Consider the following 17487-nt stretch of genomic DNA (forward strand, 5'->3'; position numbering starts at 1 on the left):
GATATAGGTAATAGATCCAAGAGATAATCCAGACCACCATTAGGCTCAATTCTCTTATGACCACCACACTGAGACAATTTTTGAGTCAGGACAAATAAGTAATAAATTTTTATTAGCATCTTTTCAATTCTACAAATTTTAAAAGTCATTATACATTTTTAAAGGTTACTAAAAATTACTGAACTATGTCTCCACTTAAAATGGAATCAAAGTAATTTATATAATTTTCACCTTTAATATTCATAATTTTTTATTTAAAAGTAGAATAAATTTTAACTCTAAAAAGATTGTTACATCTTTTTAGAATTGAAATTACATTTCAATGAGTGTAGCTCTGCTGTAGTTCATGAGGTTTATAGTTAAGAAATATTTAATTAAGTAAACGAATTCATTTATACCAAACCAAAACAAACCAAAAAAAATGTGTATGTATGATGAGACAGTTTATATATGGTAATTACAGATTTGAAATTAAGTCCCCTTTGCAAAGATCAGTGCATCTGGACTGGTTAATCCAATAAATTATCATCTTCGAATAAGAAACCAAAAACAAAAATGACACTTTGGAAAGAAAAATAATAGTTTCAAAATGAAAGTTACTCTTCCCCTTATTTTAAAATACATAACATTTTCTAAAATGCAAAATGGAAAGGTTTAATACACAGGAAAAACATTGCATACCTTAACTAAACAAACTAGAAAGAAAACATATTTATATACAGAACTAAGATGAATCCATGCATTATTTTTACAAATATTCACATAGATGGTTTAGAGATAAGTAATTAAGTGTGTCTCATTAACTAATGGATGCTTTCTAGCCTCTGTCTTCATTAATTTTATTTTCTATTCAACAAAAAATAATGCTTTCAGGATATATTACATATAGAGCAATATCATTTTTATCAGTAATTTGTCTGAAAAAGAGAAAAACTTAAAGCAGAAGCCTACAAAGCAAAGCAAAGTACAAAGCAAAGAGTAATCACAATGTTTGCAAAATAGAAATGTGTGACTTTAACTTTATAGCAGGCTGCCTAATTAATCCAGACAGTAGAGAAAGCAGACTGAGGCAGGAAGTAAGAGGTAGGACTAAACTGTTAAGAAGATAATCATTTAAAATAAAACTTTAGAATCCTTATTCTAGGAATTCCTTTAATTCTACTTTGCAACTTTTAATAGGTATACTAATTTACACAGGACACACTACCATTTACTATGTAACTTTAAAGCGTTCAGTTAAGAAACTGGTCACCAATGAGGTGAGAGGCACCAGGGGAAAAAGCCAACCTGCTGAGGAAGACAAAAGAGGGGAAAGACGGAAGCTGGATCTTTTCTAATGTAGTTTAGCCACTATACTGATTCTGGAACCATCTACCTCTACACTTCCTGCTATGAGAAATAATGTCTTTGTCTTTAAATGTCTTTAAAAAAAAAGAAAAGAAAAGAAGAAAAGAAAAGAAAACTGGTCAAAAAGTTTCACATAAGATTCGTTTAAAAATCTTTTTTTTTCCTTAGAACAAAAATGGTTAAAAACTTGGGTTTTCTAAAGAAACTTGTATTAATATGAAGCTATGAAGATACACAAAGCTGAAGTATCTGAAACCATTTGGCTGCCTGTAGTCTTCAGCAAGATCACAAAGTACTCAAAAATTCTTTGACCTGAGGAAAGGAAGAAAAAAAAAATCAGTATAATTCCTTGACTAATTTGAGGTATCTGATATTCCTCTTCATTTAAAAATATATAATAGTTGAAGACCCCAGCCGTATAAGTAACTATCACAATGCCATTGCATTTACTTTCCAAAGAAATATTATTAAGGCCAGGCCCAGTGGCTCATGCCTGTAATCCCAGTGCTTTGGGAGGCCGAGGTGGGTGGATCACTTAAGGTCAGGAGTTTCAGACCAGACTGGCCAACATGGTGAAACCCCCCATCTCTACTAAAAACACAAAAATTAGCTAGGCATGGAGCATGCACTTGATATCCCACCTACTTGGGAGTCTGAGGCAAAATTGGTTAAACCTGGGAGAAGGAGATGGCAGTGAGCCAAGATTGTGCCACTGTACTCCAGCCCAGGCGACGCAGCAAGACTGTCTCAAAAAAAAAAAAGAAAGAAAGAAATATTGTTAAATACTTCAGTAGTAAAAGATGAATGACCTAAAAGGTCATTTTAGGAGTTACTTATTGCTCTGTCGCCCAGGCTGAGTACAGTGATGCAGTCAAAGCTCACTGCAGCCTTGAACTCCTGGCTAGGTGCACACCATCATGTCTGGCTAGTTTTTGTTTGTTTTTTTATAGAGATGAGGTCTCACTATGTTGCCCAGGCTGGTCAGGAACTCCTGGGTTCAAGCAGTCTTCCCACCTCAGCCTCCCAAAGTGCTGGGATTACAGGTGTGAGCCACTGCATCTATCAATTTTAGATACAGTTGTAAAATAGCTGTAACACCAATTTTATAATCTCTTTGTTTAATATCATAGACCATTGACATATGCAGCTTTAACACTGATAACATTAATAAGCACAAAAGTTCAGGCAACTCTGAAGATCAAACATGTAGTAGATTTGTCATGTTTCTGAAGCACATATGTGAATCATACTCTGCAATGTCAGTGTGTGGGGAAAATCATATAAGGAGTCAATGAACCTAGCCAATTGACCATAATGTAAGAATATGCTTGTTCTCCACATATTCTAGGCTACTCAATAATTCTCAAGAGACAAAGATTATTGCCTTGTAAAAATACCTTAAAAAGAACGTCAACTGCTAACATTATTAATAAAAGTAAATATAATAACGTGAAATGATTCTTAGTCAAAACAAAGAAGTGTTAGATAAAATTAAAAAGTGATTTACAAAGTCAGTTAAATTGATGGTTGGCTGTTAATACTTAATGCTGACTTAATTTCATTTAATAGTATTATAAGTTAATTTATCCTATATTTTTAACATCATTAATAGTATGAAGAGGTCACTGGAATTTTCCAGATAAGCTTTAGTTCATATCATGGGAAAAACAACTACATGTATACGCTACGGTAGTTATATAAAAAGTCAAGATTTTCAAAATCCTTATTATATCCCTTATGAATGTCAAGTCTCTATTAAACAGTAGACATTATGTCACAAAAGAAAGGAAAAATCAAATTTCTCTCAAAACTAAACCAAATTGTGGTTTCTTCTTTATAGCTTAATCACTGAGTTATCAACATGGGTATAGGGATATTTGTTATACAAATTCCCTTACTATTCTCTGTCAAATCTTCATCAATAAATTCTCGCCCAGTCCCTTTATCAAGGGGCACCACTCACTTAACAGAATATGGTCAACTCCCAGTGATTTGAGCGATAAATACACTGTGATTAAGACAATGACTCAATGATTAAGCAATGTCAATTAATCCTTGACATGATCCCAAATGAAACTGAAAACTAAAACCCTCAATCTCAAGACTTTAGCCAACGTAAAAATGGATGAGATCCATATCCTACAACTTTAAATATCCTCCATATTGAATTTAGTTGAAAAAGATAAATTTAACTTCACAAGAAGTTTATTATTAAAGTATCTAAAGATTGGTGGTGTAGGGAAGAGAGGAAGAAATGGGGACAAAGCAGAGAAAAAGGGGGTGAGAAAGAACTTTTGTTATTATGATTATCCCTATCCTACAGATAGAGGCACTGAAGGATTAAAAAACAATCCTTGTTTTATTTTTATTTATTTAACTTTTTTCTAAAACATCTGTCAGATTCTGAGATTCCGAAGGATCCTTATTTTAACTCAGGCCACAAAGCTAGAATTTAGTCAGGACTGGAATCTAAACAGTCCAAAATCTTCTAAAGCTCTTAACTGTTTCTTAATGTAACTTTATGGAACGTTTTCTATTAGAAAATTGTTTTCTCACAAGTCAGTACACTTTTTTAGAAAAAACAAATATTTGTTTGTAGTCTGTCTAAATCTACCTTTTCAACCAGACTTTCATGTTTGTCTTTAAAGTCTTCATTAACATCCAGTATTAAGATAGGCACCTCTTGAAGATAATCGAAGTCGGTTCTGTTTAAAAAGAGAGATTAATAAAATAATCAGAAATGTAAAAAAAAAAAGAGAGAGAAACATTAAAAATTCATTCGTATGTCCTCGGAAAATCAAAATGTTGTCAATCATTTACTCTAAAGTTACTTTGCAATACTTCATCTGGCAGCCCCTTCTTTCTCATTTAGATTTACCACATGGAGCCAAAAAACTCGGGTACAAATATATAAAGCTGGGTACTGTAACATATGATTCTCTTCAAAATCGAAAAACAGATAATAAAGGAGGAATTTCTGCACTTTAAAGATGAGAAAACTAAAGTTCAGAATTGTCATTCTGAAGCTCAGAGGCTATTCAAGGTCACACACCAATAAGTAAGACTGGACTTGAGCCAAGATCTGACTAATAACAAAGTCTATCCTCTCAACAACCATGCTATACAATGTCCCAAGTCAAAATTCTTTCTGAAAGAGTAACTAAATAATGTACAGATATATTTCCTACTTTATCACTTAAAGTGAAATTTCATATATTATACTATCAATACCACCAAGGGATACTAGTTATAAAAACTTTAAGGAAATAGGATCTCATTGCTATCAACAGAATCAAAATCTATACCTAGTTCTGAAAGATACCAATAAGCAAAATGACTGAAAATTTTACATGTTGCTAGTCATATCTTCCAAATTTTAGATTAAAATTTAACAAAGGTATTTAAAATGAATAGTAAATAAAAATAAAGAAGTCTTACTTCAGTGTCCTATGCAGGAGCCAGCTTTCGTGTTTATAATGAAGCTTCTCTAAATATTCAAGAGGAATGCCTTGCTCTTCATTTCTTCCCCGTAAATATATTCTATGTAAGCATTTCTAAAAGCAAGTAATAAGAGATGGAAGAAAAAGGCAGTGAACAATTATTCTTGTCTGCTGCCATCAAAATTTTCTTTTCTGTGTCTCTCTACTCATGCTAGCCAAAATCTCTACTTATTACTTCTTAAAAGTTGAAATAATTCATTTTTCCCTCCATGAGCTTTTCAGCCACTTGGTGGCTCTAAGCCAAGTGGTACTTTCAAAAATAAGTTAAAATAAGTCTATAAATTTTTGGTATCCACACATGAAATACACTGAGTTTGATAAAAAGGAGAAAAAAACTAAACATCTACTTAAAATGTTCAGAGACAACAGCTAAAAGGTATGCCAATCTATAAACACAATCTTACTTTGCTGTTAACCAAACTTGACTATAAAATATCTATGTTCAGTTCACATAAAACCACTAAAGGCAGTGGTTCTTAATGTGATGAAAACTCTATACCAGCACAACCAAAACAACTTTGGAATGTTTTATGCCTGTCCTATATCTGCATTATCAAATAAGGTAGCCACTAGCTACCTGTGGTTTTTAAGCACTTGAAATACGGCTAGTGTGATGACCAAGGAACTAAATTTCTAAATTTTAATAACCCTAAATTTAAATAGCCACATTGGACAGTGCAGCTCTAGATTATGTTCCCCCAAAAGCACACATACATAAAAAATTTTGTATAATTTGTGGGGGCTTATAGACCCTGAGAAACTCTTCATGCATTCCAAGAAATAAAAGCCTCCAACCTAAATGACATGCATAAGACCATCGCAGCATACAAACTGTGTTTCAAACTCTAAATTCTCTTTTCAACAATTAATCCTTTCGTCAAAAGATATCAGAAACAATACTGATGAAATTATCAGTATTAAAATGAAATTATTAGTATTCTTTGTTTTTTGGTGTTTGTACTATTTTCATAACTTTAAGAAACCTTTTCAAAAATAAAAGAATTTCAAAATTATTATAATTGCTAAATTCTAGCTTAATAGTGACTATAAATGTTTCAAGCAAAATGAAATTATTAGTATTCCTTATGCTCTTTTTCACATTTTTATTTACTATTTTTGTAATTAAGAACAAAAAAAATTTCAAAAATAAAAGTGAATTTCAAAATTAACTTTTGAAATTGCTAAAGAATTGCTAAATCCTCGCTTACTTAATGAAGAACAAAATCTTTACTTAATGGAGAACAAAATCATCCGTTGGAATCAGAAACCTAATTTCTTTGAAAACCCAGCTTTGACAACAACACAGTATTCTAATTTTAGGCCAGAAGTTATGACATTTACATTCATCAGTGCCTACCCTGTGACTTAAGGAAAAAATGAGAATTAAAAAACAGAAACAATAGAAATGCAAGCACCAAAACCAGAAAGCTTCTGATTAAATGTAAGATCTTAATATTTAGGTTAGTTTTATGAAAGGCATCTATTTGGTCTTCCTGTATTCATTATATAACATCATATGTAAATAGAATAGCTATGTTATAACCTATCACAAAAAGCATCTTTTCAAGTGAGCTCCCTTAATGGAAAATGGCAAGGGTCCTCTAAGTCTTTTCCCAACTATAGTTGCCATTATCGACTCATTTCCAAGGCACAAACAACCATAATAAAAGATTTCTTGAAATGGACCTCCATCAGCATCGCCATTCATTCAATAAATATTTACTGAGCTCCTACTATATGCTCCAACAGTGCCGACCACTGGGTGTTCTAGGCACTGGAAATTCAACAGGAATCAAAATACCCAAGGTCCCGCCTCAGCAAGCCTATATTCTAGGAGTTGCTTGACCACATTCATTACTTTAACTGTGATGAATGAGAAGAATCTGCAAATGTTGGGAAGAAATAATGAGTAAAATAAAAAAGGATTGAGGAAGCACAAAGAGCCTAAAAAAGCAACTTGCCCAGGCTGGGATTCCAATTTGCTGAGAAAAAAGAATGCTCCTATCTACACAGTTACAAGTTTCTAATTTAGAGGTGGGGAGTGGGAGGTTGGGAGGCTGGAGTTAAACTAAATTGCCCTGATTACATACCACTAAAAAGAGTTCTAAATATTTATTTAAATTTTCAATGCAATACATTTTTATTGGGTTTTACCTCTGGAGTGGCTCGAAGATAAATGATTCCATCCAATTCAAGGCTTTGGCCAAATTGGTTATTCATCCAGTCATGCCAGTCTTGATAAATTGTCCACTCTGTTTCATTCATGCATTCAGATTCATACAAATTAGATGCAAAAATATACCTAAAAGAGAGTCTTCATCAACACATGTATCATTTCAAAAAAAAAAAAAAAAAAACAAAGAAATAAAAAAGAAAACACGAACATGAAACATTCTCCTAAATTCAGTGGCACATAGTGCCATGGAAAGCAGAAAAAGACAGGAGTCTTTCCATCATGTTTTTGGCCAATGGTTCTCAAAATATGGAGTGAGGACCCCATGAGTCCCCAAGATATTCTAAGGGGTTCTGTGAGAGGCCAGATTACTTCATATACCAATATACTTCAAACAAACAAACATATCATAACAGATTAAATACAGAAGCATAAATAAAAATCCAGCTCTTTTAATAAGTGAGGCATTAAAGATATCTGCAAAAATGTAAAGCAATGATACTTTTCTAGCTACTTTTTATTTTAGAAAATATAACTTTTTGTGAAGTGTATTTATATTAATATGTAATGAATTTATTATTGCTAGTTTTAAATCATTTTTGTGCATCTCAGTTTCTAGTAATGCAAGTATCAATAGGACAAGCTCTTTGGATGCCTCGATAGTTATTAAGAACTGAAAAGGGTCCTGAGATCAAAAAGTCTGAGAACCTCTGTTCTGAGCTAACTTTGGAGGTCAAAAGAATCCTAGCATAAGTAGAGCAATTCTAAGTCCCCTTAGAGACTTTTATCTACTTGCTCCAGGTAAGAGTCTAGGATATAGATCCAGATTTAACCAGAGCAGATGAGAATTTTAAAAGGGTTAGAGGGAAAAACAACTTCTCTGCAAATTTAAATGAGATGGGCACCATCATATTCCCAACAGTTTCTATGGAAGCTGGGGATTAATAAATGCAATAACTTCCCTAATGCCATTAGTACCAGACTGCTGAGGGATTTAAATATCATTTTCCATCTTAAATCCCCAACTCAGCCATTCATATTACTAATTCCCAGGAAACATTAAAAAAAAAAAAAAGGAAGAAAAGAAAAGAAAAAGAAAAAGTCCAGTTCTAAGATAAAAACTTCAAATGGCCACGTATAAGCCATTTATACATACCTGTCACTATACACAGATCGTTCAAAAAGTAATACAGGTTTCTCTGCATCTTTGAGCTTGCCATTGAGAGAGGCAAGCTGAGCTCTTATTCGACTGAGACAGGCATATGTTTGGAAGGTAAAAGACCATCGTTCAGGTTTCTCATACATCATCTGAAGAACATTCCCACCATTTTTCTGAGACGTTGTAAGTTCCTATTTTGAATGTGCAAAAAGAAAAGCAAAATTAATTATAAGGCTATTTTAATTTTTTAAGGCTAAAAAAGAAAAGTCAGATAAATAAATGCAATCATGATTAGCAAAACCAAGATGATTAAGTTCCCTTTCTCATACTCTTTCCCAATATATTTTTCAGATTGTCTGAGGTCTGGAAAAATCCTTAGATCTTTCTCACAAGAGGTTACAAACTAATAACCTATGGAAGAAATCCTTGTTTGGTCCAAAAGGCCTTTTTAAAACTTTGACTTAGTTTGTCAGTATTATTGTCAGTATTTAAAAGCTAAATAATTTCACATAAAATATTTGGATTTACATCTTCTTTTTCTTTTTCTTTTTTTGAGAGGGAGTCTTGCTCTGTCTCCCAGGCTGGAGTGCAGTGGCACAATCTCAGCTCACTGCAACCTCCACCTACTGGGTTCAAGCAATTCTCCTGCCTCAGTCTCCCGAGCAGTTGGGACTACAGGCGCATGCCAGCCCGACTAATTTTTTGTATTTTTAGTAGAGATGGGGTTTCACCATGTTGGCAAGGATGGTCTTGATCTCCTGACCTCATGATCCGCCCACCTCGGCTTCCCAAAGTGCTGGGATTACATCTTCTTTTTAAAAATGAAAAAAACCAAGCAGTACCGTGCCCATATTCCCTCTTGGCAAAAATCAGCTAGAGTCAAGTCACAGATGCCTCCTTTAGATGGGATATATGCTCTCCAGCTTATTAACCCCCACCATTCCCAGATGATTTTCAGAACAGGCCTGATACATTCATTTGGCTGTCTGGTACCTTTAGGCATTTGTATTTGTAACCCTCCAATCTTCTAATATAATAGAATAGTTCCTCCCCCAGATTTTGTAATTCAATACTTTTATTGTTAGAACTACATTTTCCATGTTGAGGAAAAATACAAATGTAAATTTTAAAATGAAGTAAAAACTCTTACCATCTTTTATCTGAGTTAGAACTAGCATCTGGAAACATGAATTATTTTTCTCTTTCTATAAAGTTTTCCTAGTTCTGTCCACCAAAACGTCTATAAACAATGAGAACCTTGTAGGAATATACAAAAATATCACCCAGATTATAATCTCTAAATACCATTTCCCACTGAAAGGAATTAAATTCTGATTCTAAATCTGGGGAAGAAAATATACAAAATGAGCTTCATCTTGTATATTTTAGGAAACTATTACAGACCACTGGGATTGTGCCAAGGACACAAGAGCCAACATAAATAAAGCTGCCACTGGTCAAACAAAGAATTTGAACATCGAAAATGAATGGGAGGCAAAAATCCATGAGCTTATAATACTAAAAACAACAACAACAACAAACCTCTAGTCATGTTTTGAGGCTCCTAAGGCACAAATTATTCTGGGAATGTGTAGGTGAAAAGAAAAAAAAGTCCCATTTTATTTTGGCCTTTCCTGTATAAATACTTTCAGGGTAATAAAGTGGTATATGAAGAAGAGGTCTTTATTCCTGAAGAATCTCAGCCAATAAATCTAGAAGGCTGGAGAAGGAATATCACCTTTTACAACACCTACTAATATACTGCAATGAGGCAACAATTAGCAATAGATGCTATTATTAAAGTTAATTGGGAATTTTGTAATGGATGAATCAAGCTGACAAAACCTAAACTGTTTGATTTTAACATCACAAAACATATCTTTTTGATGTAAAGAAATACACATCACCAACTAGGAATCTTGCCAAAAAAGAATTGAAAGTAAATCTAATCAAGTCTGTCTCTACCTGTAAATTTACTGGAAATACAGAGAACTGAAAAACATGTTAAATTTTACCAGAGATACACTCAGCCAAAACCAGAATGAGGAAAATTATGTAGAACAAATGACCCTGTTTCTTCAACAAATAAATTATAAAGGAAGAAAAGGAAGAGACAACCTAGATTAAAATTTAAAAGCATATCAAGGCTGGGCCGGGTGGTTCACGCCTGTAATCCCAACACTTTGGGAGGCCGAGGCAGGCAGGTCACCTGAGGTCAGGAGTTCAAGATCAGCCTGGCCAACATGGTAAAACCCTGTCTCTACCAAAATTATAAAAAATTAGCCAGGCGTGGTGGCACGCACCTGTAATCCTAGCTACTGGAGAGGCTAAGGCAGGAGAATCACTTGAACTGGGGAGGCAGAGGTTGCAGTGAGCTGAGATCGTGCACTACACTCCTGCCTGGGTAACACAGCAAGACTCCATCTCAGAAAAATAAATTAATAAAAATAAAAAATAAATAAAAGGCATATCAACCAGCAAATGTAACATGTGTGAACCTTGTTTGGTTCTTAATTTCAAAAAATTATGAAAACATTATTAGACAATGGGGAAATATGAACACAGACTGGATAAGATGATAAAAAGAATTATTAATCTTTTAGATGATATTTTTTAAAAGACTATATTTCCAGAGTTCTCTTTGAGTCTTTGTTTTCTCCAGATGAAGTAATATATTCTCTAAGATAGAGGTTCTTCAAAATATAGTAGGAAAAGCTCCAGGGGTCTCTGGATCTTTTCAGGAGGCTAAAATTCTGGAGATCTGTTCATAATGACCTAAATATGCTTTTAACATTACTGAGCTGTACACTTAAAAACGGTTCAGATGATAAATTTTATATTTTTGCCACAATAAAAAAATTAATCACTAAAAAAGACCACATACCTCATTTTATTTGAATTTCTCAATAAATATAATCTCTCTTGCCCAAAGCAATTTCAAAGTTTACCATATTAAAATAACTTAGAGAACCAATCTTGATTCATCACCTAACCAAAAAAATAATAAACTAGTTCTAAAAATACAAACATGTAAATTCAAACTGAATCAAAAATCTGAAATAGAATTTTCAGCTATGAAGATGTTACTGTCTCTTAGTTTAATAGTGTAACAGATTAGAAAATTAACAGTAAGCCAGGGTATCATTATCTGGTTCTTCAGGATAATTTATGAGTCATATAAAACATTTTCTTTTGATCCTATGATGAAATTTGAGACAAATTGCTAGGGTTTTTTGTATGCAAGTATAAATGTTAAGAATAAAATACATATTAAAAATTTATCCAGCCAGGTGAGACAGCTCAGGCCTATAATCCCAGCACTTTGGGAGTCCAAAGCAGGTGGATCACGGAAGCTCAGGAGTTCCAGACCAGCGTGGGCAACATGGCAAAACCCTGTCTCTACAAAAAATTAGCCAGGTATGGTGGCATGCACCTCTAATCCCAGCTACTCCAGAGGTTGAGGTAGGAGAATTGCTTATGCCTGGGAGGTGGAGGTTGCAGTGAGCCCAGACTGTGCCACTGCACTCCAGCCTGGGTAACAGAGCAAGAATCTTGTCTCAAAAAAAAAGAAAAAAAAGAAAGAAAAAAATCTGAAAACTACTGTGCATCATCTTTACCAAACTGAATGTTTATCAAGATTTTCCCTCTGCAAACTATCCAGAAAAAAATATGAATGTGTCAGAGTGAAACTACACTAAATACAAATTGGTAGAACACTGTTAGATAGAAAGCAGTTTAGCTACATTTGTGGGGAAAAAAAATCTGTACCTTTTGGCCCAATTAATTCCACTTTTGAAAATTTACTTTAAAGAAATAATCTAAGCCAGGCGCGGTGGCTCACTCCTGTAATCCCAACACTTTGGAAGGCCAAGGAGGGTGGATCACAAGGTCAGGAGATGAAGACTACCCCGGCTAACACAGTGAAACCCCATCTCTACTAAAAATACAAAAGAAAAATTAGCGGGGTGTGGTGCAGGCGCCTGTAGTCCCAGCTACTCAGGAGGCTGAGGCAGGAGAATGGTGTGAACCTGGGAAGCGGAGCTTGCAGGGAGTCGAGATGGCTGCACTCCAGCCTGGGTGACAGAGCAAGACTCCATCTCAAAAAACAAACAAAAAAAAAGATATAATCTAGAATACAGATTTAACCACAAAGGTATTTATCACAGAGCTAAGCGAATAGGTTATCATTTCACTATTATTAGGCATTTATATTAAGTAAATAATAGTACATGCATACAATAAATTAGGTTGCCATTAAAAATCATTTACAGTAAATTTTTAATGATAATTTTAATTGCCCTGACATATAAATATTATGGGGGACGGGGAAGAAACAAAATACAAAACTGTATATACTGTTTTATCAAGTAAGATCTATGGTTATCTCTGGATAATAAGGTTATAGGTAAGTTTTATTCCTATCTTTTGATAATTTCTAATATTTCCTTAACTTCAAACAGTAAACAAGTATTACTTTATAATATTTTTAAAATTATGTATCACCTCCACCAAAATGTAATATATTACATTATTATTTCAACTATGTAAAAGATACATACAGAGTGGTAGAATTATGGATAATTTTTATTCTGTCTCTATAATACATATCCATTGTCACTTTATGAAAGAATATTTGTTTTATAGGAAGTACAGATTACTGCCAAGGTAAGTGAAAAACAGAAATATCAAGGTCAGCTATAAAATCATTTATCTTTTAATTCTAAGTCTAATCTTTGTAAACATTGCAGAAGAGTTGAATTAAGTTCAATTGTAAAAGATCAGAGTCTACCAAATAAGATAATTATAAAATAGCCAACAGGCCCAGGAATGGTGACTCATACACCTAATTCCAGCACTTTGGGAGGCTGAGGCAGGCAGACTGCTTGATCCCAGGAGTTTGAGACAAGCCTGGGCAACATTGGCAAAATCCTCTCTCTATAAAAAATACAAAACTTAGCCGGGCATGTTGGCGCGGGCCTGTAGTCCCAGCTACTGAGGAGGATGAGGTGGGAGGACCACTTGAGCCCAGGAGGTGGAGGCTGCAGTGAGCTGAGGTTCACCATTGTACTCTAGCCTGGACAACAAAGCAAGACTCAAAAAAATACAAGCCAACAAAAGTTATCACATCAATTCAAAAGATACAAGTGGAAGTGCTTTATCAAGCACTCTTAACTAATTTTCAAGAACGACTTATTGGGCCAGAGCAGTGGCTCACACCTGTAATCCCAGCACTTTGGGAGGCCAAGATGGGTGGATCACTTGAGGTCAGGAGTTCAAGACCAGCCTGACCAACATGGTGAAACCCCATGTCTACTAAAATTACAAAAATTAGCCAGGCGTGGTGGCACACACCTGTAATCCCAGCTCCAGCTACTTGGGAGGCTGAGGCAAGAAAATCGCTTGAACCTGGGAGGCAGAGGTTGCAGTGAGCCAAGATCACACCACTGCACTTCAGCCTGAGCAACAGAACGAGACTCCGTCTCAAAAAAAAAAAAATGAATGACTTATTAAAAGTAAAAAATATGCTGTTGTGTCATAAATAAGTATGGTTTACACCTTCTTTATCACAGTTACTAGTTTTTCAGTGGCTTACCAGCGGTAAGAAGTGTTGGATAAAAGTAAAATAGTATTGGTAATGCATATGTTAATTAGCTTGGTTTAACCATTCCACAATGTAGACATATTTTAAAACATCATGTTGTATACCATAAATATAATTTTTATATTATATATCATTTACATATGAATATAAAATTAAATATAATTTTAATCTGTAAATTTAAAAATATCTTTTTAAATTAAAAGTAAAATAGTACTTCACAATTAGTAACAGTGATCCTCCAAAAGAATTCAGCTCAATGAAAAACAAGAGACAGCTTCCTAGCAGTCTGCATATCTCAAAAATAAGCTAAAAGGAAACAATTAAATCAAAGCTTTGGGCCTAAATAATAACATAAATCACCATATAAAGTACATTATTATTATTTTAAAAAACATTCCATACCAAGATTGCTAATAATCTGAGTGGTATGTTTTAAAGATCATTCTTACCAAGAGTGATTTGGAGAAGGGAGAGATTACGTAATCTTCTTTGGTGCTTTGCCTCTTACTATTTTGCCAAAATTAGTGGTACCTTATCAATTGTATAGCAACATTTCGGCCACTAGGTGGCAGGTTAAAAAAAAAAAAAAGCTGAACCAGCAAAAGCTAAGCATATGGATGCACAATAAGTTGCTAAAGGAAGAGATCAGAGGTACCAAAGGCCCAATTCTTCCAAATCTACAAATGCCAAGAAGTGTGATGAAATGAGAACATCCAAAGTAGGACTGACCTTGCCAAGGTCTGAAAACAGTCACTTCTCATCACTAAGAGCATTCTAGGAAAAACTGACATTTGAATAGTGGGTGGTTCATACTATAACCTCAAGGAATAGATCAAGGATGAATCTGGGGAAGGACTACTGGATGAAGAAATAAAATCTCACTTCTTGAGTTTAGTGGAAGAAAATATCCAAAGATACAGGGAAGCCACCCACCCAACCATCCTCATATTCCACCACTCTATCTCAGAAATACTATCCCCACAGTGTGAAACTGTTTACAGAAGCACAGAGAATTAATAATGTAGCAGTCCCCAATACACACAAAACAGCTGAGGCCACCTTCCAAGAATGTGCACCAGACTCCAACAAAGGTAATCAAATTGTAACATCATGAAGATATGACCAGATTACAATAAACTGTCTGATAAAAGAATATGTTAATAATAATAGGATCACCTGCATGCTAGTTATAAAGAATGGCCAGTTTGGCATTCTGACTCTAGTATATGGAAAGAAAACGCCCCATTCCATAAACATGGATATCAGATTCAGAAAGCCATTAAGTCTTAAAATGAAGACAAATGTATTAATGCATCATAATCTGATGACATAGTCTGATTAACATGATTTAACTAATTCCTCTGGGCTCTGATTCCAAGCTCAACAGACAACCTTATTATAAATTGTCTTGTCTTGTATATGAAAGCAATGTTTTTCAACTTCTCTGCAATCTAACTAAAGGGTTCAATATACTCCCAACAGTAACAGTGATTCACTAGGGTGATGACTTTTAACTAGGAGGCATCCCACATATTTGAACCTCCAAGGGATTGTTATTTTAAAAAGCACTCAAATCCTTGAGATTCTTTCTTGTGTGTGCAAATTGTGGAATACATGAGAAATTTTGTACATGTACATAATGTGCAGTAATCAAATCAAGGTATTCAGGGTGTCCATCACCAGAGTACAATATATTTTTGCATTCTACTCTGCTGTAAAACACTGAATTATTTCTTCAAGCTTCCTGTATGTCTGTATACTTTAACTCACTCCTCTTCATCTTCCCCCTCCCCTCCACCTACCCTTCCCAGTTACTGTTATCTATTTTTCCACACTCTATCTCAAGTGTTCAAATTGTTTAGCTCCCAGAGATTCTTATGACTTCCTTCCACTGGTTGAGAATTATGAACCAAATAAAGAATAAACTGATCTAAATTCAATTACCTTAATGATTACATTTCTTTCTGCAAATTAAAATTTTTGGCATTTTGGTTTTATATATCAGTTTCCGTGCCCTTGGTTAATGTGAGGCATGCTGAGAGTCAAATGACAAATGTGTCAGCAGACCTTAAATGGAGGTCACCTAGTTTAAGAATACCCTCTATTTTCCAACACTGGTTTAATCTGGTTAGTTTCCAATACCTGAGGATAACTGCACTGACAGCTGACCCCAGAAATAAAAGGAAAAAGAGTTGCTTTTAGAACTTAAGTCTCTCCTTTCAAAAGGTAAGCAAACTTGAGTAGGCACTTCAGCAAAAAGCTATATAAAAAATGCAGTGAGAGAAGACAGATGGCCCAGACGAAAATGGGCAAAAGGACCCAAGTGGGCACTTCACAAAAATCAAAATGCCTAATAAACATATGAAAAGGAACACAGCCTCATTAGCAAGCGGGGAAATACAAATTAAACAAAAAAATAGTAAACACTCAGCAGAATGACAAAAATGAGAAAGCTAGACACTACTAAATGCTGGCAAAGACATGGATTAATGAGAGCTTGATTACACTGTGGGGAGAGAAAACTGGAAAGCCAGTTGGGAAAACAGGCATCATAACATTCCTAGTAATTTTACTTCTTATTCCTACGGAAACTTTTGCATGTATGCAAGTGAATTTACGTTCAGAGCAATGCTGTTTACATGAGCAACTAAACTGGAAATCATTCAAAAATCAATTAAAGGTATAAAATGAACAAACAGTGATATACGAATAAAATTAAATACTATAGGCCCCACATAGTGGCTCACGCCTGTAATCCCAACACTCTGGGAGGCCAAGATGGGCAGATCGCTTGAACCCAGGAGTTTGAAACCAGCCTGGGTAACATGGCAAAACCCCATCTCTATAAAAAATACAAAAATTAGCCAAGCGTGGTGGCACACAGGTGTGGTGGCCTATGGTGCTAGCTACTCTGGAGGCTGAGGAGGGAGGATCACCCGAGCCTGGGGAGGTTGAGGCTGCAGTGAACCATGGCTGTGCCACTGCACTTTACCTGGGCAACTGAGTGAAATCCTGTCTCAAAAAAACAGTATTTTTAAAAAACAAAATTCAATACTATATAGCTGAAAATAAACAAGCTATAGCTGCATATAACAATACGGACAAATTTCATAAATGTACTAAGTAAAAGAAGCGAGAGGAAAAAATACAAACAATGTAATTCCATTTATATAACTTCAAAAACAGACAAAACTAAATTATACTTAGAAGTACGTTTATGTATGCTCAAACAATTTTTAGGAAGCAGGAAAATTATTATCACAAAAGAATGGGATTGATTACCCCTAGCAGAGTAGTAACACAGGAAAGAAGATATTGTGATTGGAGAAGACAAATAGGGATTTCTGGAACGATAATGTTGTATTTCTTGACCTGGATAATGGTTATAAAGATGTCAACTTTAAAACTGTTCTTCAAACTGTACATTAGCTATCACCCACTTTTCTACAGATACATCATAATGCCAAAAATGTTTTTAAAAAGAAGCAAATAAACAAATTTACCCACTTTAAAATTCTACTGTAGACTAACCTTGCCTTTCCCCAAAAATCAGATGTAAAACATCAATTTCTTAAGATAATGAGGTCTATATGGGAAGAAAGCCCCTTTAAGATTTAGTCCTGGATATCCTAAGGATTGTAACATCATGTACTAAGGATTGTAACGTCATGTGTACTGAATTAGGCCCTAGGTCTAAAGTTAGCTA

General features: G+C 34.5%; 1 protein-coding gene across 2 annotated transcripts in view; it reads right to left on the minus strand.

The window, feature by feature from the left end:
* Positions 1-77: 77 nt before the first annotated feature.
* DCK (deoxycytidine kinase) overlaps positions 78-17487 on the minus strand; it is a 31166-nt gene continuing 13756 nt past the window's right edge. The window contains exons 3-8 of one of the 2 annotated variants that reach the window (XM_025385264.1): positions 8177-8370; positions 7002-7149; positions 4786-4901; positions 3962-4052; positions 1993-2089; positions 78-1659 (exon numbers count right to left, since the gene is read on the minus strand). In XM_025385264.1, coding sequence (XP_025241049.1) covers positions 1559-1659; positions 1993-2089; positions 3962-4052; positions 4786-4901; positions 7002-7149; positions 8177-8370 — 747 coding nt within the window. In that variant the 3' untranslated portion in view covers positions 78-1558. The remainder of the gene's footprint in view (positions 1660-1992; positions 2090-3961; positions 4053-4785; positions 4902-7001; positions 7150-8176; positions 8371-17487) is intronic. The other variant, XM_025385265.1, reaches the window with a different exon arrangement.

Source organism: Theropithecus gelada, chromosome 5 (genome assembly GCF_003255815.1).
Source record: "Theropithecus gelada isolate Dixy chromosome 5, Tgel_1.0, whole genome shotgun sequence".
Lineage (NCBI taxonomy): Eukaryota > Metazoa > Chordata > Mammalia > Primates > Cercopithecidae > Theropithecus > Theropithecus gelada.